This window comes from Bombyx mandarina, chromosome 12 (genome assembly GCF_030267445.1).
Source record: "Bombyx mandarina strain Sakado chromosome 12, ASM3026744v2".
NCBI classification, from domain to species: Eukaryota; Metazoa; Arthropoda; class Insecta; order Lepidoptera; family Bombycidae; genus Bombyx; species Bombyx mandarina.
The window spans coordinates 4503490-4528799 of record NC_143219.1 but is presented as its reverse complement, the minus strand read 5'-3'; the positions used below and the strand labels follow the sequence as shown (position 1 = coordinate 4528799).

General features: G+C 41.4%; 1 protein-coding gene across 1 annotated transcript in view; it reads left to right on the top strand.

The window, feature by feature from the left end:
* Positions 1-25310, top strand: part of LOC114243095 (zwei Ig domain protein zig-8) — a 60147-nt gene that overhangs the window by 19652 nt on the left and 15185 nt on the right. Inside the window, exons 2-4 of the mRNA XM_089731827.1 lie at positions 5400-5521; positions 16669-16877; positions 20753-20963. Of these exons, the coding sequence (XP_089587953.1) occupies positions 5461-5521; positions 16669-16877; positions 20753-20963 (481 nt within the window). The 5' untranslated portion in view covers positions 5400-5460. The remainder of the gene's footprint in view (positions 1-5399; positions 5522-16668; positions 16878-20752; positions 20964-25310) is intronic.

Sequence of the window (25310 nt, the reverse complement as noted above, 5' to 3'; positions counted from 1 at the left end):
AATTAATCGCAAAAAAAAAATGGAAGTCACATGCCTAGCTTGTTCACGTACAGAAAGCAGATGTAGTAAAGCTAATGCGTGCGGTGTGTCCACTGACTTTCTCGCCGGATCTTCTCAGTGGGTCGCGTTTCCGATCCGGTGGTAGATTCTGCGAAGCACTGCTCTTGCTAGGGCCAGTATTAGCAACACTCCCGGTTTGCGCCCCGTGAGCTCACGTACACGCCAAGGTGTCGCTGAAATACCCTCTCAAGGGTATCAGCATAAGTAGGAAAAAAAGTAGAAAAAAAAGCGTGCGGTGCTCTTAGGCTTTGCTATAGACGGGTCGCCAAGTTAATGCATGATGATTGCTTCTAGGTTAAAATAATGTAGTATCATGCAAATTCACTGGACTAATGTAAGGAGAACACAACAACGTTTGATTGAATGAACGTAAACAGGCCCAAACGCCAAACAAAATGTATAATGAGACACTTTAAGCAGTATCGAGGCACCAAGGTACATTTCATTAATCTAAATGACAGATCACCGCTATTCATCTTATTTACAGGATTGCTGGAAATTTAAAAAAGTTCAATTACATCTTTTACATCTTAGGATTTTCTAACGGAAAATAATGCATTATACATACAGTAATCCCACTTATAACAAGGTACTCTTATAACGCATTTTCAAATTACGCGATTTCAGTCCCTCGTATAACACGAGTATTCCCGCATATAACGCGGGGATTTCACACGTTATATCTGTGTATTGTGAAATTTATAATGATTTATATAGTTCATAATTAGTTTTGCGGAACTTAGCACATTGTGTCAATTTTATTGTTATAAAACTAAATTAAATTATTTTTTAAAAAATTGTGCTCCTACTTTTTGCATTGTAAAAGCGTTGGTCATATTATATTACATTTGTATGTATCTTATATTTCAACATAACGCGTTATATGGAGTCATACAAGCGCGTTATGCGAGGACACTCCTACAACGCGCTACCGTGTTATAGGCGGATTACTGCACTTCATCTGGTTATCATTTAAAAAGTTTAAGCGACTAGATCAGGCTTTAAATCCTGAAAGCATCTATATAAATACGTACCAGATTAATTTTTATAAATAACTTTCACGCTGAAAGAATGATCTTGATGATAAGTAACATCAAACCCAAAAAAATGTAGGCTTGTGTAATCAATCAATATGTAAGGACAGCGTCACTTTTGCCCGTAAATCTCGATTGAATTGTTTTACCATCCTAGGTTTGGTCGAATGTTGTTGAGCGATAATTAATTTTACCGATTCAAATCCGGTTTGATCTATATATTGCCCCCAACGTGTAGGCAGAAGTTCTCTGATTTTCTTTTGACCCAAAATGGACCCAGACTACAAAGACAGGTATCGCTATTTTGACTAGTTTTCCCGCGGTGCAGCTGCTGTGTGGTTTGGAGGATTGGGCTGCTGTTAAACAATACAATAGAGACTTCGACTCCTATGATGATGTAAAACACTGTCACTATCCCTAAATTACAGAGGTCCCTTGTTTGCAAATAAGAGGGGAAACATGCTAAAAGGAGTAATTTCCAAAGTAAAAAAAAAAAACTTCAGCTTATTAACCGAAATGTTCTTTGTTTGTTTGTTCTTTGAAACCAAACAGGATGTCGTTGGTTTTTAACTTTGTACCGAACTAAGGAGATATCAAGGTACTGAATTTTGGTTGCGATATAAGAATCGTCGAACTAAAAAGTTTTTTTTTTGTTTGTTATAAGAAAAAGATAAGATTTGTTTACACAAAAAAAAAAGAAAATTTAGGTTTTTGATTAGTAAAAATAAATGAAGCGTAGATTTCTCGAAAGTAATCTATGATTTTAATTTGAAGTCGAAGTTAATTCTTTTGAATATTTGATAGCATATTAGTGTAAATAAAAATTGTTGTAGTCGTAATTAAATTCATAGAATCATAATTAAAAGAATTACCTGCTCTGATTCTCATTATAATTTGTTCTTATACTCATAAGTAGCTTCGCCAAATAAATTTTAAGAGAAATGGATTTTTTCTATGAAGTCATGTTATACTTAATTTTAAGCAGTTGCAGTTTCGGCTGTGTGGTTTCGATCTAGAATAGCAGGACCTATTTCTTCCCGTGGGTGTTGGGTTTAACGGAAACTTGACAACAGCGCTCTCTCTACATACACGCGTACTGCCATCGCCAATTGACATAAATAGTAAATCTACTCGGAGAAATATCATCATCCTTTCTGTCGCGACGTAGTTAAAACGATGGGACCTCGACGGCTGACACATGAAACTTCGACTTCCTGTCTTAAATTGAGTCCATTTAACACTATATAGATTTATAGCTTCTAGATCTAATTTTTATTCAAATAGTGGCTTCGCTGCTAAATGAGTAGGACGGCGACCTTACACCCAGTATTGATCAAAATACACAAACAATAATAGATTAAGATAGAAAAAAAATATATATTATATATTCGAGAATATCTAAATTACTATATCTCAATTACTACTATAGTTAATTATTTCCTACTGTTCGAATAATCGAAATTTGACCTTAATCACAGACACCTCAAGCCTCAGATTCGTTTTATGTATTACATTTGTTTTTTGACGTTCGATAAAACATACGCGTTTCCAAAAACGTTTTAATGAAATAATAAATATTTATAGCAATAATGCGAAAAAAAAGGAGAAAACGCTACTAGTTAAGCCGTTTTGATATAAATAATGTATAGGTCGCAATTTCAAATAGATAATTAATTTTAATATGTATTTAGTTGAAATCGTGGTAAAGTCTTTATATCGAAGTCAGAAAGTACGATGAATATCCTTTATACCAAATCTATTATCAATCAATGACAACCTAAGTATTACGATATTGCGCAATATAGCCTTAAAATAGAGAAAGGTTGGCTGATATATTAAAAAAAAACTTGTAAAACAGTTTTTAAAATAACACAATTTGTACATTATCATATATAACATTAGCTATTTCCAAACCATGCAACCTTAATACAAACTTCCGAATCAACAAATTGAGCCGTGCGTGAAACTAAGTATTACGAATTCGATGAAAATTTAAAAATAAGATTCAAAATAGCTTTGCCAAGAAAACTCTACTGCAGTTCCACAAATTTGTTTAATTTTTTTTTTTCATAGACCTCGTCATGGACATCTCGTCCTAGATGCCTAGTCTTCTCGTCGTAGACGCTGTATATAAGCAATCTTAATAATGTCATTAATGCATCTAGAAATTTACTGACTGATAGTGTATGGATCAGACAGTGACAGCACTTTATCCCCAGAAAATGCAAATTATTTCATTTAAAAGAAAAGGCGTATTTCTTTAACGACTTTGAAACCATTGTGCACGTCTAGCAGATAATAAAATGAGGCAACACGTACACCGAGTCTGACTTTAAAAAATAAAGAAGTTAAAAGTGAAATAAAAAATAATTTATTAAGTCCTTTATTAATCGTAAAAGGAAAATCTCAGGGTCTAAAATATGATGTATAACGTTGGAAGCCATCAGTCTTGTTTACACTACGCTTCTGGTGAGGACAAATTGTTTCATTTCCCTTCTATATTACGTTGAACGTAATGGCTCTATTGTTTAATGGACAGTGACATGAGGCCCATTTACTTGGTCTACGAAGTTTTTGCTGCGTTATTGTGTCAGAAATATATGTCTACAATTGCTTCTTAGAGTCAATTTTCGTGTTGTTTTGAAGTCGTCGTGGCCTAAAGGATAAGACATCCGGTGCATTCGTTGTTGCGATGCACCGGTGTTCGAATCCCGCAGGCGGGTACCAATTTTTCGAATGAAATACGTACTTAACAAATGTTCACGATTGACTTCCACGGTGAAGGAATAACATCGTGTAATAAAAATCAAACCCGCAAAATTATAATTTGCGTAATCACTGGTGGTAGGACCTATTGTGAGTCCGCACGGGTAGGTACCACCGCCCTGCCTATTTCTGCCGTGAAGCAGTAATGCGTTTCGGTTTGAAGGGTGGGGTAGCCGTTGTAACTATACTGAGACCTTAGAACTTATATCTCAAGGTGGGTGGCGCATTTACGTTGTAGATGTCTATGGGCTCCAGTAACCACTTAACACCAGGTGGGCTGTGAGCTCGTCCACCCATCTAAGCAATAAAAAAAAAAAAAAAAATTGTTGTTTTTTTCTTGAATTGGCACTAAGTGTTTCATAGAAACAACAAACGGTCTGAATTAATTATTATCATAGCATGGATGTTATAACATCATTAGCTTGATATGTAAGATCTCACAGTCAAAAGTGGTAAAAGTGGAAATGCCTGAAAAATTCCTTACAAGACCTATGGTTGAAGTCTCAATTGTATCCTAAAACCGCTATTCAGTCGTAAGCTGGAACACATGATTACTTTACAGTAGTAAAAGGCAAATGTCACTGTAACTACCCGTATGACCTCCTCGATGTTTAATTTTATACATTGATATTCTTTCATTGCGAAATTTTTCGTGTGAAAATGTATTGCATTTTTTAATTCCTAAGATGACGAGCAAGGATACTTAATGGTTACCTACCTATTCGGTAAAGTATGAGAACTCTTCAAATTTCGCTTGAAGAATGATGTGTCGTATCGCTCAGGAAATAGTATGATTAGCGATGTATTCTAGAACCCAAGTTAGTAGGTGCTAAAAATTATCGCTGGAAACATACTATTCATGAAAATCAGTAGTTCCAAGGACTTGAAATGCACGACAGGAACATGAATATTTATTTTGTCTGAGCCTATTAGAAGATTTAAACTTTACCAGATCGCATCGCTTGATTTAAACACGCCGGGAATCTTCCATATGAGGCGACTGAACGGTCGAAGGACCACTTGAACGGTCGATTAGTTCTTTTGTCGTCTATTTTATATATGAACAGTCAATTCGTTCCTTGTCGTCCCGTTTGTGTCCGTCTTTTAGGAAGTCAAAAAATGTACTGCCTGCCGTTAGTCACGTACGCCCTCGTTCCATTCCTCTTTATTTTTGAATTCTTATCAAGTGTCTGTCTTAGTCTGTGTCTATGTCTAGTCGTTGTAGGTCTTATGTCCTGTCAAAGAGGTTGCAGGCCACGACAGGCGACTGACACTTAAATGCAGTACTGTCGTATAAAAGTGTATGCAAATAATATATTTGCCATTTAAAACCATATACTTAGAAAGTTACACATTTAACAAATAGCATGTTGAATAGTTGACGGCCTCGGAAATTGCACATAAACATACCGTACAATGAGACAAGAAAGCAAAACACTATAATCGAAGTTGAAAGTCAACGAAAAAAACTCCAATTCCCATTTCTCTTACCGTCTGCGTCTAGGTTATCAGAGGTTATTAGATATTCTTTTGTTCCAGGAGCAATGATCCCCGCTCGTGAGCCGGAGTGATGACCCTTCACCCTTCGAGCTGAGGTGCGATGGCGCGCACTGCGGGTGCCGTCTGCTTGTTCACGGTTCATTTGTTTTCCTGCATTATTGGTGAGCCATGCCTTCACAACCGATGAATTTATGAGCTATTTTAGCTGACCTACTTTGAGAGTACCGTGTTTGTTAGACCTATTGTGGGACAGAACAGAACTTCGCTATATTTTGGGAATACCATAGTTATCAGTTGTGATTTTAGATTAAAATATTTATAAAAAGAAATTTCGACATTTTACGTTACATGTATTTGCTTGTGGCTATATTTACATATTCTTAAAAGCAATTTGTCAGTGGTTTTTGTTCGAAAAATAATCCAAGAATACTACTAAATTCTGGCTACTTCTATAAAAACGGCAAACCAAAAATAATATAAGAGTGCGTAATCTAACTCTAGCTTTTAAGTGTGGATAGGATAGCATCTCGAGTAATTATGTCACAAGTAATTATGTTATTATTATGAAAAACGTATACTCGTATTGTAAGCTGAGTAGTTTTGCAACAAATAGGTTTATAAATAAATGATGAATAGGTTCCTTACACTATTACAAATTGAGTATAATATTTTCAGGGTTACATTATATATTATTATGTCGGTTACTACTTATTTTATCATAGTTTTTAAATACCTGAATATGTTTGGTGTGTATTTATTTTCGATAGGATCCTCCACCATCCCGAATGTCATTGCCTATAATAATATTTGGTAAAGCAGTTAAGGTTTTTTTTGATATTAAATTTCTAACAAGTAAAACAAAATTTTAAAATCAATATTTTTTTTGTGTTAAAAAAAATCATACTTTGCGTTTGTCTTCATACTTTGTGTTGTTTGATTGACAATTTGAGATGGTTAATATACTTTTAAGTATAAATGACAAGCTATAATTATTATAAACCCGCATAATTAGCTACCGATATCCAGCTGATTGCTATAACAAACAGTTCTGCATTCGAGTTGTTAGCTAGGAGAGAGAGCTTTTTTATTTAAATGCCTTTGGACTGCAACCTTAAGTTTCTAGATGGGTGGTAGCTTTTACGTTAAGTAATCTGTGGGCTCCGATTACCACGTCAACGTCAGGTGGCTGAAATTGGCTCCCAGCGTTAGCTTTAAAAAGCTGTTGTTTCTACTCAAGCCGTAGATAATTGGAAAAATACGTGTTTCATGCATGACATAGCAGATACAATTTTATTAACACAGTAAGTAGAAGAGGATAATTTTTGGCCAATGGTCAATAGTTACCGTCGTTCAAGGATATCGAAAAAGCAGGCTTAGGGAACCCGGTAGCCGTACTCGCCGAACTGGACAAAGAGGTCAACGTGCAACCTAACCCATGCATCAGCCCGCTGAGTTTCTCGCCGAATCTTCTCAGCGGGTCGCGATTCCGATCCGGTAGTAGATTCAATCGCAAAGCTATTGCTCTTAAGTTGTTAGGTCTCCTTCGGAGGCGCTCGGGCATTTGTTAGCAATTCCCACCCCTCCTGGCTGAGCCTTTGCTCGCCCACCTGTCCTGGTGAAACTAGAAAGGCCTCCGGGCCACCAGTAATCTTTCTATAATAAAAAAAAGATATAGGAAAAACCAGACCGCCAATACACTAGCTACCGCTGAGGACTCTACAATAATCGTTATGTCAGTCTTCTGACACGTTGAGGATAGGAATTTGTTTTAGAATTGGTACAAGTCGTCGTGGCCTAACGGATAAGACGTCCGGTGCATTCGTGTTGAGCGATGCATCGGTGTTTGAATCCCGCAGGCGGGTACCAATTTTTCTAATGAAATACGTACTCAACAAATGTTCACGATTGATTTCCACGGTGAAGGAATTACATCGTGTAATAAAAATGAAACCCGCAAAATTATAATTTGCGTAATTACTGGTGGTAGGACCTCTTGTGAGTCCGCACGGGTAGGTGCCACCACCCTGCCTATTTCTGCCGTGAAGCAGTAATGCGTTTCGGTTTGAAGGGTCGGGCAGCCGTTGTAACTATAATTGAGACCTTAGAACTTATATCTCAAGGTAGGTGGCGCATTTACGTTGTAGATGTCTATGGGCTCCAGTAACCACTTAACATCAGGTGGGCTGTGAGCTCGTCCACGCATCTAAGCAATAAAATAAAAAAACATGATAAAAACGATCTTCTGAAATGCGCTGCAGATAAACGCAGTCCTTTCAGATGTTAAATAGGAGCTTCAGCCTTGAGATGAAAGCAGCAATTCTAAAATAAATGTGATAATTCTAATTCCACATTTATGAGTGAACCAAAAAGTCTAAAAACGAAATCAAATAAAAAATTTACTGTTCGAATTATTGTAGGTAACTAAGGTGAGCCAATGTTGTAACAACAATCTGAATTACGTTGGGTCTGAGTTTAGTGTTGGACCACGCATTCAAGGTATTAGTTTCGGGTGCTAATATGCGGAAACATTTCGCTACTAAATGTTTAACGAGAGCAATAAAACAGGACTGACACAGTAGTTGAGTACTAAGTCAAACATTTATTAGATGTGACCAAACTTTGTCAAGGATGGTTATTTTTTGCTTTTTGGATGAAATGAAATAAAAAAATGCCTATCTGCCTTCCCTAAGCGTCTCTGATGTTTTGTGTATTTCCTCCTTTACAGTGGTAATACCAGATGGTGATGTATTTCCGTGTTGGTGAGAAATCATTGGACATTGCATACGTTTCTCCGTATCATATTTTTTATTCGCTGTATTTTTAAGATATATATAATAATATATTGGTATAGGGAACATGCAAACAGGTTTCAAGATAGTTTATCAGAAGAATGTTTTCAACTCTTTCGACCCAGTACGCAACATAAATAAGGATAACGGATTTTCATTTCGTGTATTTTATTTTTGCTGTCTTCAAGTCAAACGTAGGTCCAAGATAACGTATGCTATCTTAAATTATGATTGAACTAAGTTTGATTCATTTATAACGTCTGAATAGAAGAATTACGTCAATTAAAATTATTTAAAGCAAAAATTGAGATTTTATCTACTTTGAGGAAATTCATTTCTTCGGTAGTATTTCATGGCATGAAGCTTTTTTTTTTTTTTTTTTTTTTTCCACAGGAGATAATCGCCGGATCCCCACCCGCGCGGCAGGTGGGGTATGTGGGAGTTGAACCCACTAAAAACTCCTGCCGCTCACAACCGGCGCCCTACCTCGGACCGGGCCGGAGCCCAGTCGGGGCTATTGAAACGGCGGGACAGGGTTGACGCAGAGCACATTACATCCATCCCACCGTCCCACGGGCGCCGGACCGGTGGCCGCCAGCGACACGACCACCGGTTCCCTCGTTCAGCGGGCCGAGAGCCCGCTTTGATGGCGCCGCGTTACACCTTCCCCCAGAGCGGTCGGGGGAACGCGGTCTACCATCACCCGGCTTCCGTGAGCGTGCCAAGCACGCCACCCCACGTCTGGGTCTCTCCCCGCACAAAACGGGTGGGACCCCTAGCTCTTAGGGGGCCAGGTCACGGATACGACCCCGGTCCCGACCCCCTGCTCGGCGGCGGCGGGTTTCTGCGTAGTGAGGAGAGCTTTCCCTCACTCGCCCCGCCGCCTCCTTCTGCGAGATGGTGCACTCGCAGAAGTCGAGCATACCCTTCCATGACTCATCGCTGCCAAGCATCGACGCCACGACGCCAGGCAGCGACAAGTCAGGTCCTATCTTTGCGACCAGGACACGGCGCTGCACCTCCCACGCGGGGCAGACAGCGAGCGTATGCTCCGCCGTGTCCAGGTCGTGTCCACAATGGTGACACCTCGTCGTCGGCTCAGCCCCTATCCGGCGCAGGTACTTCCCGAAGCATCCGTGCCCGGTCAGCACCTGCACCAGACGAAAGGTGAGACGTCCTTCGCCACGATTCACCCAGTCATCAAAGACCGGGTAAACCGCCTCGACGGTCCGTAGCCCCCACGTGGGGTTGGCCAATCGCCTCGACCACGACTCGAGCACGGACCGCCGAGAATGGGCCTTCCGCGCCCGCAGCTCACTTTCGGGGAGACGCGCCACGCCCCGAGCACGAAGCTCGCTGCGCCACCGATAGTCGGCAGCGAGCGACTCCGCCTCCAGCTCCCATGGCGGCGTCCCCGCCAAAACACACGCCGCCTCGAAGGAGACGGTGCGATATCCGCGGATGACCCTGATGGCAACGGTGTGCTGCGGCCGGCGCAGGAACTGAGCCATAGTGGCCCGGTTGCGCGGCTCAGCCCACACAGGTGCACCGTACAGGGCCATCGATCGCACCACCCCCGCGTAGAGGCGGCGCACAACCTGATCCGGTCCCCCAATATTCGGGAGCAGCCGGCTCAAAGAACCGGCCGTCCTCATCAATCGGGGGACCAGCTCCGCAAAGTGAGCACGAAAGGCCCACCGGCTGTCCAACACGAGGCCGAGGTACTTCAACTGCACCCCGACCCCTATCCGGACACCTCCAACCACGATGTGGGTGTCAACTGGTGGCGCCCTCCGCGGCCCGTGAAACCACAGAGCCTCGGATTTACTGAGCGCCACGTCGAGAATGGCATTAAGCTTAATGTAATCTGATGTTTAAAGAATATTAAATTGAATCAAACCATTATCGGATATGTAGGGACGGAAGGAGAATTTAATTAAAGTGGCTATCGAAATTTTAGTAAGAATATATTCAAATTAATGAAATGGAATCAAAATTTCGACATTCTTGTCGATAATGAAATTGGGTATTTCGAGTCGCTCGGAACAAAGACATTACAAGTACTAAGTAGCTACGGTAGAAGAATCTAATTTGCTTTGTCTGTTTTGTTACTGTAGTTCCGGAATACTTTACGGAGCTAAATTTGAAACACCCGAAAATTTCAAACCTAATTTGATCCTTTTAGTTTGGAAGACAATGCCATTCTGGAATAATGTATCAAATGATCGTTGCTAAAAAACAAAATATTATTCTTATATCGATAATTTCGTTGTTTTAGGAGCTTGTAAAACGTAAAGTTTACACTAATTTGCTTTCATAAGGCTTGTAAAATTAAAATATAGACACTTATTCAGAAATACCTTTTTATTTTTCATAACACTATCAAATTTTAACGATTGGCACTACAATACGAGTATTTATATTATTTTATGTAGTAAATTTCTTCATTAAATTAATCAAATTATCGCTTACTTATTGTGTAACGCCCGCTGTCTAAATATTCACTAACTTTTGATTTACGATTACGTTTCCGTGAACAAAAGCAGCGAAATATTGAAGTTAATTTCGCGGAGTTCTTTGCTAATTTCAGAGAACGTGTTTTGTTCTGTTGGTACGCAACGCGCCAAAAACCTGGCTGGTTACGACCGAAGTTTGAGCAGTAGAATTATTGTGTGTAGTGTTGTTCAAGCCAAGAAGTTGAAATGTGGGAGGAAATGAAGACACAATTTCTCTTTGGTCGTTAACGCTGAGATACGTTAAGATAAAAGATACGAAATGAAATTCATCACAATTAAAAGCCAGTTTTATGGGTTCGTCTTGTGAATAAAATTCATTACTGAATTCGAAGTTTCGAGACTTGCGTTTTTGTGGTAACGGTGGGCTGCAGGTAAATTTAACGTCATTCATTCCGATAGAGGCACCCGTCACGTGCGGACGTGCTCATCGTCCACTCGATCGCCCGGTCTTTGTTCGCCCGGCTTTTGTTAGCCCGGCCATTGTTCGCGCGGCCTGTGTTCGTGGTACATCTGCCGACTAAGTGCTCTTTCTGGAAGTTTTTATTTGTTTTGTTTCCTTTTGTTGTTTCTGTGTTCGTGGTACATCTGCCGACAAAGTGGTTTCCTGCAAGTATTTATTTGTTTTGTTTCTTTTCGTAATTTCTGTTTTGTTGTGCTTTTTCTTTGTCCTGTAGTAATCGCGCCGCATTGCCACCTGTGTTCAATAGAACCGCTCAGGTCCGAGAAGTTGGGGCCTCGCCGCAAGGCGAGTGTTTTCAAGACCCGGGGCCGCCCCACCTGGGTACTCAGCGATCATGGACGCTGTATTCGCGGAATTCCTCCGACTTCGCCACCCACAGCTCGCCTCGGAGTTTCTGGCCTTCAAGGCCAATCACACTGCGAGCCCTCTCGAGGACTCCGCCGCGCTCGCTGCTCCTGCGTCGCCTGTACCTGCGTGCAGAGCTTCTGCATTGAGCACCGCAGCCTCTGTCGTGCCTGCCGCTCCCGTGTCGCCTATACTGGCGAGAAAAGCTGCTGCGTCGTCCGCCGTGACCATCGTTTCAGCTGAGCGATCATCCGCGGCCTCCGTCGCCCCCTCTAAAACACTTACACTTGCTCGTAGGTCGCCTGCACCCGCCTCCTCGTGCTCCGACTCTGACTCGGACATGGAGGTCGACCTCGCCCCCGCCTCATCGACGGATGGATTCACCCTGGTACAGAAGGGTAAGAAGCGTGCCGCGGAGTCTCGAGCTCCCGCGGCCGCTAAAATTAGCAAAGCCGTGAACGCGTCGCGCCCCCGCCCTCAGACTCCCGTTGCGCCCCCAGCCCGTGCCACTCCGTCGCCGCGTCCGGTGGCACAAAATAAAACCCAGACCCCTCCCCCGGTTATCCTTCAGGAGAAGGCAGCTTGGGATCGAGTTTGCCTGGCCCTTAAGGCCAAAAATATAAATTTCACGAATGCCCGTAACCTCGCGAACGGCATTCAAATTAAGGTTCAAACACCCGACGACCATAGGGCCCTCTCTTCTTACCTCCGTAAGGAGCGTATAAGTTTCCATACGTATACGCTCCAGGAGGAGCGCGAACTCCGCGTTGTAATACGCGGAATCCCTAAAGAGTTAGATATAGAGCTCGTAAAAGCCGACCTGTTAGAACAAGGCCTACCAGTGAATTCTGTGCACCGTATGCACACCGGTCGCGGTAGGGAGCCATATAATATGGTTCTAGTCGCTCTCCAGCCTACCCCCGAGGGTAAGAAAATCTTTAACACACAGACCGTCTGTAGGCTCTCTGGTATCGCTGTCGAAGCCCCCCATAAAAAAGGCACTCCTAGCCAGTGCCATAACTGTCAATTGTACGGGCACTCTTCCCGTAACTGTCACGCGCGCCCCCGATGTGTTAAGTGTTTGGGCGATCACGCCACGGCCCTCTGCGCTCGCGACCAAAATACCGCGACGGAACCGCCTAGCTGCGTCCTGTGTCGAACACAGGGTCACCCCGCGAATTACCGTGGTTGCCCCCGAGCCCCTAAAATAAATCGCCGCGTCGCCCGCCAAAACCGCCTCCGAGCTTCCGGCCCAGACATCAAAGCCTCGGCACCCTCTGCGTCGCAGGCTAAGCCAGCGTTCGTTCCGGCGGCGGTGCCCAGTGTCTCGGCCTGGGCAATACCGCTGCCGTACACGAACACGGCTACAACTCCTTCCTCCGCGATTCGTCCCGCCCCCGCGACTCGTCCCTCTCCCGCGACTTGCCCTCCGACCGCGTCCGACAATCTCGCTTTAGCGATCGACTTCTTTCAGTCGATCAACTTTGAGCGCGTTAACGCTTTGGGCGACGCCATTCGCGCTGCCTCCACTGCACAACACTTTATCGCCGTTGTGCAGGAATACGCCGACGTATACGCGTCATTAAATACGTACGTCCTCCCCTCACTCCGCCGGTAATCAATGGCGTATATAAGTAGAATAAAGCCCCTATCCGTAACGATAGGATTTTTTAACGCTTACGGTCTCGCAAATCAACGTGATCAGGTTTCTGACTTTTTGCGTGACCACCAAATTGATATCTTTTTAGTGCAGGAGACCCTACTTAAGCCCGCGCGCCGTGACCCTAAAATCGCGAACTATAACATGGTCAGGAACGACAGGCTCTCTGCCCGTGGTGGTGGTACCGTCATTTACTATAGAAGAGCCCTGCATTGCGTCCCGCTCGATCCTCCCGCGCTCGCTAATATCGAAGCATCAGTGTGCCGAATCTCACTGACGGGACACGCGCCGATCGTTATCGCGTCCGTTTATCTTCCACCGGATAAGATCGTTCTAAGCAGTGATATCGAGGCGCTGCTCGGTATGGGGAGCTCTGTCATTCTGGCGGGCGACCTAAATTGTAAACACATCAGGTGGAACTCACACACCACAACCCCGAATGGCAGGCGGCTTGACGCGTTAGTCGATGATCTCGCCTTCGATATCGTCGCTCCGCTAACCCCGACTCACTACCCGCTAAATATCGCGCATCGCCCGGATATACTCGACATAGCGTTATTAAAAAACGTAACTCTGCGCTTACACTCGATCGAAGTAGTTTCAGAGTTAGATTCAGACCACCGTCCCGTCGTTATGAAGCTCGGTCGCGCTCCCGATTCCGTTCCCGTCACGAGGACTGTGGTGGATTGGCACACGCTGGGCATCAGCCTGGCTGAATCTGATCCACCATCGCTCCCGTTTAACCCGGACTCTATCCCGTCTCCTCAGGTTACCGCTGAAGCCATAGACATCTTAACGTCACACATCACCTCGACATTAGATAGGTCATCGAAACAAGTTGTAGCGGAGGACTTCCTTCACCGCTTCAAATTGTCCGACGATATTAGGGAACTCCTTAGAGCTAAGAACGCCTCGATACGCGCCTACGACAGGTATCCTACCGCGGAAAATCGTATTCGAATGCGTGCCCTACAACGCGACGTAAAGTCTCGCATCGCCGAAGTCCGAGATGCCAGATGGTCTGATTTCTTAGAAGGACTCGCGCCCTCCCAAAGTTCTTACTACCGCTTAGCTCGTACTCTCAAATCGGATACGGTAGTAACTATGCCCCCCCTCGTAGGCCCCTCAGGCCGACTCGCGGCGTTCGATGATGACGAAAAAGCAGAGCTGCTGGCCGATACATTGCAAACCCAGTGCACGCCCAGCACTCAATCCGTGGACCCTGTTCATGTAGAATTAGTAGACAGTGAGGTAGAACGCAGAGCCTCCTTGCCACCATCGGATGCGTTACCACCCGTCACCCCGATAGAAGTTAAAGACTTGATCAAAGACCTACGTCCTCGCAAGGCTCCCGGTTCCGACTGTATATCTAACCGCGTTATTAAACTTCTACCCGTCCAACTCATCGTGATGTTGGCATCTATTTTCAATGCCGCTATGGCGAACTGTATCTTTCCCGCGGTGTGGAAAGAAGCGGACGTTATCGGCATACATAAACCCGGTAAACCAAAAAATCATCCGACGAGCTACCGCCCGATTAGCCTCCTCATGTCTCTAGGCAAACTGTATGAGCGTCTGCTCTACAAACGCCTCAGAGACTTCGTCTCATCCAAGGGCATTCTTATCGATGAACAATTCGGATTCCGTACAAATCACTCATGCGTTCAACAGGTGCACCGCCTCACGGAGCACATTCTTGTGGGGCTTAATCGACCAAAACCGTTATACACGGGAGCTCTCTTCTTCGACGTCGCAAAAGCGTTCGACAAAGTCTGGCACAATGGTTTGATTTTCAAACTATTCAACATGGGCGTGCCGGATAGTCTCGTGCTCATCATACGGGACTTCTTGTCGAACCGCTCTTTTCGATATCGAGTCGAGGGAACCCGCTCCTCCCCACGACCTCTCACAGCTGGAGTCCCGCAAGGCTCTGTCCTCTCACCCCTCCTATTTAGCTTATTCGTCAACGATATTCCCCGGTCGCCGCCGACCCATTTAGCTTTATTCGCCGACGACACGACTGTTTACTATTCTAGTAGAAATAAGTCCCTAATCGCGAAGAAGCTTCAGAGCGCAGCCCTAGCCCTAGGACAGTGGTTCCGAAAATGGCGCATAGACATCAACCCAGCGAAAAGTACTGCGGTGCTATTTCAGAGGGGAAGCTCCACACGGATTTCCTCCCGGATTAGGAGGAGGAATCTCACACCCCCGATTACTCTCTTTAGACAACCCATACCCTGGGCCAGGAAGGTCAAGTACCTGGGCGTTACCCTGGATGCATCGATGACATTCCGCCCGCATATAAAATCAGTCCGTGACCGTGCCGCGTTTATTCTCGGTAGACTCTACCCCATGATCTGTAAGCGGAGTAAAATGTCCCTTCGGAACAAGGTGACACTTTACAAAACTTGCATAAGGCCCGTCATGACTTACGCGAGTGTGGTGTTCGCTCACGCGGCCCGCACACACATAGACACCCTCCAATCCCTACAATCCCGCTTTTGCAGGTTAGCTGTCGGGGCTCCGTGGTTCGTGAGGAACGTTGACCTACACGACGACCTGGGCCTCGAATCAATTCGGAAATACATGAAGTCAGCGTCGGAACGATACTTCGATAAGGCTATGCGTCATGATAATCGCCTTATCGTTGCCGCCGCTGACTACTCCCCGAATCCTGATCATGCAGGAGCCAGTCACCGTCGACGCCCTAGACACGTCCTTACGGATCCATCAGATCCAATAACCTTTGCATTAGATGCCTTCAGCTCTAATACTAGGGGCAGGCTTAGGGACCCCGGTAACCGTACTCGTCGAACTCGACAAAGAGGTCGACGTGCAACCTAACCCATGCATCAGCCCGCTGAGTTTCTCGCCGGATCTTCTCAGCGGGTCGCGATTCCGATCCGGTAGTAGATTCATTCGCGAAACAATTGCTCTTGAGTTGTTAGGTCTCCTTCGGAGGCGCTCGGGCAGTTGTTAGCAAATCCCACCCCTCTTGGCTGAGCCTTTGCTCGCCCACCTGTCCTGGTGAAACTGGAAAGGCCTTCGGGCCACCAGTAAACTTTCAATCATAAAAAAAAAAAAAAAAAAAAAAAAAAATTTAACGTCAATGTTATTAAAGATTATACATGAATGTTTAAAAGTATGTATGAACTCTTTGATGATCTAGATTGTGATTGTAATGTTTAAGTTAACGTCTTTAAAATATAGCTAAACTGAGATTGGCTTAAGTCATAGTAAAATGTTGTTCCATAAAGGAGATGAAAACAAATTTAGGATCAGTACTGTGTCTTCGTTTCGAATAACTTATGGTCTGATTAAAGTAATTTGATTAAACTACTTATTTGAAAAAAATATTTTACTTAAAATTGGCGGCTATACGAAATCATGAACCCTGTATTCCTCTCATAAAGTTTATATTTGAATAAATCTAATTACTGCTAATCCTCTCTTAATCCTAATCCTTCCCCTCTGCTAATCCCAGCAGTTTTCATACTATATTGGGAAAAAAGTATTTAAAAAAATTATTGGTTCGCAGTTTGTCGTCAAGACAGTGGTAATAATCGGCCTCGAGATCAGAGCACGGTTTCTGAATCATCAAGAAGATTCCGGACAGAGTTCTTAGAGGATTGGCCTCAAGCTCCTGGCGCACCATACTTCGATCCCAGTACTCCGGACAACGTCACGGGACTTGTGGGACATCCCGTGACTCTTCTATGTAAAGTAAAGAATCTTCAGAACAGAACGGTTAGTAGTATTTTATTTTTGAATTTACAGCATACCTCAAAACAGAACAAATAAAAATATTAATCACAATATCCTCCAATATGTTGAGTATTTTTATATTTAAGATTAAAGAGCAATATTATGCAAGAAGCTAAAATAAAAACATAGTTAAGTGGTTTCCTACTAAAATGACTAAGTTAGAATTTTTCCGATTTTTGTGATTGATATATTAGTAGTTAGATAACACATAAAGCGATTCATGATGTTGTCGTCATTAAAATATCGTTAATAATATTTAGATTGCGTGTGCGGGAGAAATAGATGTTCTTTTGTTTTTGGGAATTTAATTATTATTGGAGGCATTTACATCTTTACCAAGATAGGAGGGCGAGCTCAAGGCCTGGCCAGAAGGTAGCAGGAGAAGGCACTTACCTTTGTGTATTCTCCATGTATAATAAAAAAAAACATGGCTTAAAATTACTTTGGAATTTTTTACACGATTTTATAGCTACTTTTTTGAATATTATTCAAATGCTTCATTACTGTCAAATTAGGAAACAAACACATCGTATCAAATATTAGGGAAAGAAGAGCAGATTCGATAGCTTGCACGATTCGGAAATTGGTCCAATTTGCACTCCGAGTTCCAATATTGTCTCACTTCCATTTTGCCTGTTTTGATAAAGATGTTCAATTTTGTAACAGGTGTCGTGAGTAAGCAATACTCGTACAGTCTCGTACGAGTATTGTAATATCCAATCCAGTATCAAAGAGGTAGTTTACTATGTAGTTTCATACTAGTTTTATTCATGAGCGAAAATTCGAGAACTTTCTATTTCACTTCTGTGTTTGTCTGATGAATAATATCTGTCATATAGGCGTGATCGCAATAGTGAGTCTTTTCAACAAGGGATTATATTAGATTTAAGTGGTTCGAGATCATACGTTTGTCGATGATACAATAGTTAGAAAAATGTGCAGGGTTAACTTTTCATATTGCATATATTTCTTTATTGCACGCAACAAGTGAACAAAAATTGTGTATGTTTTTATACGAAAATACGATAGATAACTTATTGTTAGGGACTTACAAACAAGAAACATTTAGGACTGTTTATCAAGGAATGCTTTTGAAATAAGCCTCCGAGCATCTTAATTTGTTTTTTTTTGGAAGAAGGGTTCTGTATCCCTTTATCGCCATATTATTATGTTACGACCCTTCTCAAGTTAGTTGGACGTCCCAATCCAGCAGATTAGTTATCGAGGATACCATTATGATTAGCCAAAGATACAAAATTATTCGAAGCAAAGGAACGATAATATATATTTAGCCAGGATATTTGGTAAAATTATCCGTTTGTTTCCCTGTTATTTAAAGCTATATTATTCATTATTATACTAAATGTGCCTTGCAATTTCACCTGCGATTCGTTTTGAATTAAAAAGAAACGGATCACATTGCATTTTCATTTTTGAATTCCAATTTCCCGAGAGGTGTTACTTGTGTCACTCTCTGTCCATAAGCTACCAGTCCTTTAGCAACGGTTACCATGGCAACAGCTGCTATGCTCTTAGATTGCAAACATAACGTTGGCGATCGTAGATGAAAATTTCATTCTGGTGGTGATTTACGTAAAACCCGTTTTGAGTGAGCGCTTATATCGTAAAAGAAGCATCGTGCCAAGTTTATAGTCTCCATATCAGAGCGATAGTTTCGGAAATATCGTAACGAATGCTATATGTATATATAATAGATCAAGATAGTAACAGTTATATGACCTATATATAAAGTTGCTGTGTTACAATACTGGCCATTTCAAACCTAATTTATATATGGCTGGCAATAAATACTAATTTGATTAAATTTTATTTCAAACAAATATAAAATAATATTTTCAAATTCAGAACTTTGTTTATTGATTAGTGTTTCCACTACATTTGTATCTTTTTCCTCAATTTCAACGCGATACAAATTCGAGTAATTGTGGAATAGGAGTTCGGTCAACGCACGACTCGCTATTGGTTTAAACGTTTCCGACATTTAAATTTTGATCTATAAATATTCCCCCGAAGTTGCCGAATATGACGAAAAAAAGGCGATTGTGGAAGCTGACGATACTCAATGTACCGCTGTTAACAGTGGTATAAAAGAAGTATTTGTTCATTTCCGTCTAATTGGCAAAATAAGAAAATAAAAATTGACAAGCGGGTGTCACATGAACATGAACGATCGCCAGTGGGACGCCAGTGGGAACTGAATGAGCTCATTAAGTTATACTTGGCGTTTCCTCCCGGTCATGGCCATGGGGCGAGTAAAATTGTAAGAGCGAGCGGTTGGCGCTGTATCGCATCGCGACCCGACAGGCTGGTTCTGACTCAGCGAGGTATCCCGGGACCAGCAGTACCTCCTGGGTGACCCAACAGGCCACCGTATCCAGATAGCTGACATTTCATTCGTTCGTTTCGCATCAAAGGCCACGCGTAATACGCGGCGAGCATAACTGCCTCCACGTCTCAGTGTGACGCCTCGGCGAAAACGTACGCCACCGCGAAGGAGACGGTGAGATATCCAAGGATCGTTCTGACCGTGATCGCGTGGTGCGGACGTCACTACGCAGACACGTTTACGCAGATCAAGGCATCAGTCTCATGCACCATACAGTGCCATAGATCGCACAACCCCATGTAGAGATGGCGCGCCACAAGGTCGAATCTTCCGACGTTTGGAAGAAGCGGGCTCAACAAGCACGGCCCAAATAAATAAATAATGCCTTGCGTTGCTTTTGGATAATTGTAACTGGTCATCATGTTGGTTAGACCCTGATTTAGCACCTAATCAACGCTCCAAGCGAAAGCTTACCCTTAAAAAAGTAATGGTCACTGTTTGTTAGTCTAGTGACGGTTTAATTCATCAGTGCTTTTTACCAAATGGCACCTGCCTTACTGCGGGTGTGTAACGTGAGAGACTGGAGACAACGAAGGAGAAGCTCGCGAATCTGCGGCTAGGCTTGGTTAATTGCTAGTCTCTCCTACTCTTAGCCGACCTCATAAAGTACAACAGACGGTCTTTGAGATACATATAAGAGCTAGAGTTGGAAGGTTTACGTCATCCAACATACTCACCAGACTTTGCGCCGACAGACTTCTACTTTTTCGAAAGCATCGACAACTTCGTGGCACAGAAAAACTTCAATGGCCCAGAGGCTGTGCAAAATGCCTTTAAATAGTATTTTGGCTTCCGTACACTTGACTTCTTCAACTGAAAAAACATGGGTGCACATTTTTAGTATATATAAGGTGGGCACAATTAAGTGTGGATGGCTGGTGGAATCGTGAACATGGGGTATCGTGATATACGCACACACATATTTATATATTCGCTAGTTTTGCATAACCATTGCCATTTTAATAAATACATAGATTTATTGTTTGACGTTTGGATCTGGTTTGGAGTTGAAGTTACTGACACTTAAATTTATAGTTATTCTATTTTGAAATATGATGGTTGAGTTATTGGAGTCCATAGACATCTACAACGTAAATGCGCCACACACCTGGAGATATAAGTTCTAAGATCTCAAGTATAGTTACAACGGCTGCCCCACCCTTCAAACCGAAACGCATTACTGCTTCACGGCAGAAATAGGCAGGGTGGTGGTACCTACTCGTGCGGACTCACAAGAGCTCCTATCACCAGTAATTACGCAAATTATAATTTTGCGGGTTTGATTTTTATTACACGATGTTATTCCTTCACCGTGGAAGTCAATCGTGAACATTTTTTAAATACATGTTTGGGACACCGGACGTCTTATCCTTTAGGCCACGACGACTTCTATTTATCGTTGACCTTGAGTCTAGTATTGAGAAGCTTTTGTTTGTGATTAATTTATTAGGTATCATGGGTGAGGCATCGAGATATCCATTTGCTGACTGTGGGACGATATACTTACACGTCGGATCAGCGGTTCGAGGCGCAACACAAGCCGCGCTCCGAGGAGTGGGCGCTTCGAATCCGCAGTCCACAGCGACGCGACTCCGGCCAGTACGAATGTCAGATCTCGACCACACCACCCATCGGACATGCTGTCTTCCTCAATATTGTGGGTGAGTTTTGATCTTTCTCGTGTCGCAATATATATTTTTTTTAATGTTTGGATCTTTGGGAATTACGTCAGTAGTTTTACTGTTAAACTATGTATGTATAACCCTGAGTCTGTGACTTTTATTCTAAGCATGCTGCTATCACAAATCGTGATATAAAAGTGGTAATGCGTAAAGTAAATCTGCACGGGAAGGTTCATCTTGTTTATCTTAACCGGTAGTAATAATGCGATCCAATTTGTTATTCTATCAAATCGCAGCTTCAACTTTAGAAGTACATCAAATGGTACTGCTGGCTGGCACTGAAATTTTTGTTGCAACACCTAAATCTTGTTTTTTGTGTTATTTTTTGTGTCAAGTTGGTTGTTGTCAAGTTGTTCGATTGGTAATCGCGACACTCTTAAGAAATTTATGTACATGCTGTTAAAATTGATATCGTATATCTAACGTATCATGTTTGGAATAAATTTAAATGTTTGAAATCATTAATATAGGTAAACCAACATATGTAGATACTTATTCTTCTTGTAGAAGGAAACTAGTTACAGTGTACTGAAAATAAATGCACCGGAATTGAATTTCGTTATGCAATAAACTGTATTTATTTTGTATTAAGCTGTACACAAATTTCCATGTGATTTGTGACGACCACAATCTTTAATCACAAAACGCAAATATTGAAATGATATATTCCAAATAATAATAAAAAGGTAGGCAATATTACCAGAAATCCGTAATGCTAAGCTTCTATTCAGAATACATGTTATTCAATACTCAATACAAAAGTAAAATAGCTATTTGGGCATAGTCCAAAGCACCTGAATGGCGTACGATCCAAATAAGTTATTTCGGTATTCCGTGGCGAAAGAAAAAAGGAAAAATCTCGCTGCGATATTTCAATGGAAAGTTCTGGAAGTGGAAAACCGAAGTTAAATAAACAACTTCGCTCTTCTATGTGAATTGGTTCTTCACGTTTGACACGGTGAAGTTTAAAACTACAAGGATGTCTAGGACACAAGAGCTCCAGACTAATGAGAAACTTCTCTCGTAAAAAATATATTGTAATTAGGTTTCAATGGATTGGTACACCGCGCGTAATTCGTTTCCAAATGATTCTTGTCCACCTGATGGTTGTCTGGAAGAGATCGCTCCTAGCGATAAGACCGCCAATTGTACTTTTTTGTATTTAATGTATCGCACTATTTTTTGGTGTACAATAAAGAATACTCTCTCACTCACTCTATCTCTCTATCTCTCTATACATAATATATTATACAGCGAAACGTAACTGAAAACCGTTGTCAGTTCAGTAACGTAACGTAACGTTAATGGCATCGCTAACAGGCACCTATCAGGTATTGAGATTATTTCAGATAACCGAATGAACAATAACCAAAATAATTATGCCTTCTCTATCTTTCTAAGTGATTCTTGAACGTACATAACAGAGACGGAGCGAATATCTTCGTTTTAGGAATCTATACTTCTATACTAATATTATAAAGAGGAAAGATTTGTTTGTTTGTTTGTTTCGAATAGGCTCCGAAACTACTGGACCGATTTGAAAAATTCTTTTTCCATTAGAAGCCGACACTGTCCCTGATGAACATAGGCGACTTTTTTTTATTTTTATTTTTTTTTTGTTTGTTTCATGTGTGTTTTAATGTTTCCGAAGCGAAGCGAGGGCGGGTCGCTAGTATTTATATAAACCGAAGACGACCTTATGTCTATTAAGCTAAGGCTACTTCTGATGTTGACAAACAAAAATATTAGACACATACTTTGTTTTGCTCGAGCCGTGTAAAACTTTTTTTTTTTAAATAGATTTTGTGTGTTATTGATGATTGACTTTAATTGTAGGCATGTGCGAGTGTTGTTATACGTAAACGTACAATATTAAAATAGTGTGAATATTAAATTAAAAAAACATTTAAGATCGGGAGTATCGGGAACCAGATTAAAATAAGGTCTTTTTTTTCCTACCTAAGCTGATGGCCTTGAGAGACTTTTTCAGCGTAACCTTAACTAGTAGGTGAGCTTACGGGGCTCAAACCTGACGACGTTGCCACCATTATGCCTATTTCTGCCGTGAAGCAGTAATGCGTTTCGGCTTGAAGGGTGGGGCAGCCGTTGTAACTATTTTTTTTTTATTGCTTAGGACTTATATCTCAAGGTGGGTGGCGCATTTACGTCGTAGATGTCTATGGGCTCCAGTTACCACTTAACACCAGGTGGGCTGTGAGCTCGTCCTCCCATCAAAGTAATAAAAAAAAATCGAGCCCTAGCAAGAGTCGTGGTTCGCAGAATCTACCACCGGATCGGAATGACTAATACATATGCATACACCTATGACTAATGACCTATATAGTATTGAAAATACAGAATGGTTCCATTTTGGACACCTTTTTTGTAGTGAAGATGTAACTTTTTATTATTTAATTGAATAGACATAACATTTTTTCTAATAGTTTAAAAAACAAGGTGTGTCCCGTAATTTTAATGACATTAATAACATAAATCTCAAAGAAGCACTTTTTAAGTTTTTAGTCTTGCGTATTAATTATCACTAGAGGTCCCGCAGTAGTCGAAATTCGACTATAATTAATTATCATTGTAAGTTTGTACACTATTATGATTGTATTTTATACTTCTATAATCACTAATTTCGCCAAGACTACACTATAAAAAATATTAACAAAGACAAACAATATTTAATCTATTCTCAATTTGACCACAGACGTCAAGAACAAAAGTTTGACAATAAATAGTATGCATGCGTGTGTGCGTCAAATACATGGTATGTAGTGTGTGTAATGTTTTCTTTATTAATTTAATGTATCTTCTATGCATTATTTTAAAAAAATATTAGCATTGAGCACTTCTTTATATTCTCTATAAGTGTGGAAAATTTCATACTCCTCTGTCCGCGCAATTTTCGTAAAAAGGGATACAAAGTTTTTGCTTCACGTATTAATATATAGATTACGGAACTGGAAATTATTTTTTCGCTGCAATTCACTTGTCCTCAAACTTCGTATTGTCATTTCAGATTGTACTAGACAAATATACGAGGCTAGTTAAATTGTTTGTTCCGACCCAATTTCAAAGTGCTAATCTAACGGTGAATATTTGCTTCCACCTCGGAAAGTTACATAAGTGCCGGGAAAACTTTCTTATGTATTAATGAAACTATATAGAGGAAAATTTCGGTAAACAATACTCAATGTGTGTTGGGTGAGTTATTTGTTTTATCATTAGCTACGTCCAAACTATTATGTTAAGTACATATTTGGGTTTTTGTTACAAATATAATAGATTATTTCACGATTTATTTATTTATTACATTTTTTTACAGACTCAACATAATATTTTTTTCTTTTAATTCCAAAGTCTGACTTTCTGAAAAAATAAACTAGAATTAATTGCAATTTACGTATTTTTAGCTTACATGGGTAGGTACAGCCACTGCTACAATTTGGCCTATTTCGCCTAAATGCGTTGGCTTGGCTGGGTTTTATTACAAACAAACTAGTCCTTGGTCGCGAAAATGGTTTGGGCACACTTGTTAGGTGTTTCTGGTTTCCTGAACGCAAAAAGAAAAAAGATAACGCTATATAGGTGATCCTGTATGGGTTATCCATCTATAAAAATTGTTCATGTATTTTTTTAGTGCGAACTTAAGTTGTCCGTTCTAAGGGCAAAAAGGAAAAATAAAAACCAGAATTTTGCATCAAATATTTTTAATCTTATTTAAGATCTTCAAAGTTTTATTAAATTTAAATGTCAACTCATGGCCCCTTCTATCCTTTTAAAATACAATTCAAATTCGAGAAAGAAGCTAAAAACAATTATAAGCATAATATACAATCTAAATTTATTCTTATCCAGACTGCTTAGAGTTGCAGAGAACAGAAATTTTACAGTATGCAAATTCATCATTGTGTTACAGTGTTCAAACACAAAGTCTAAACATACAATTCGACGAAAACGGCGAATGCTAAAAATCGCGCTTGGGCTTCTCAGGTGTCTTTTTTATTTGTACAAACTTGTGTTGTGTAAAAAATGTGTAAGATAAACCTTCATTATCAGCCGGAACACTAGGGATCCGATAATTCGCAGCTGTGCGATGTTATAAATCTGTACAAAAATTCATTAAGTAAGTATCCAGTAGGTACTTTCTTTGATTTGCCGCGATGAGGAAGATACCGTGGTGCACACATTCGTGCGTTGCATTTCCTGGGCGGAGCAGCGCGCCCCCCTCGTCGGATTGTGGGGAGGACCTGTCGCATCTGACCGTCCTTGGATAAGATGCTTTGCATCGACACGTCTTTGGAGGCGATGCTCGACATC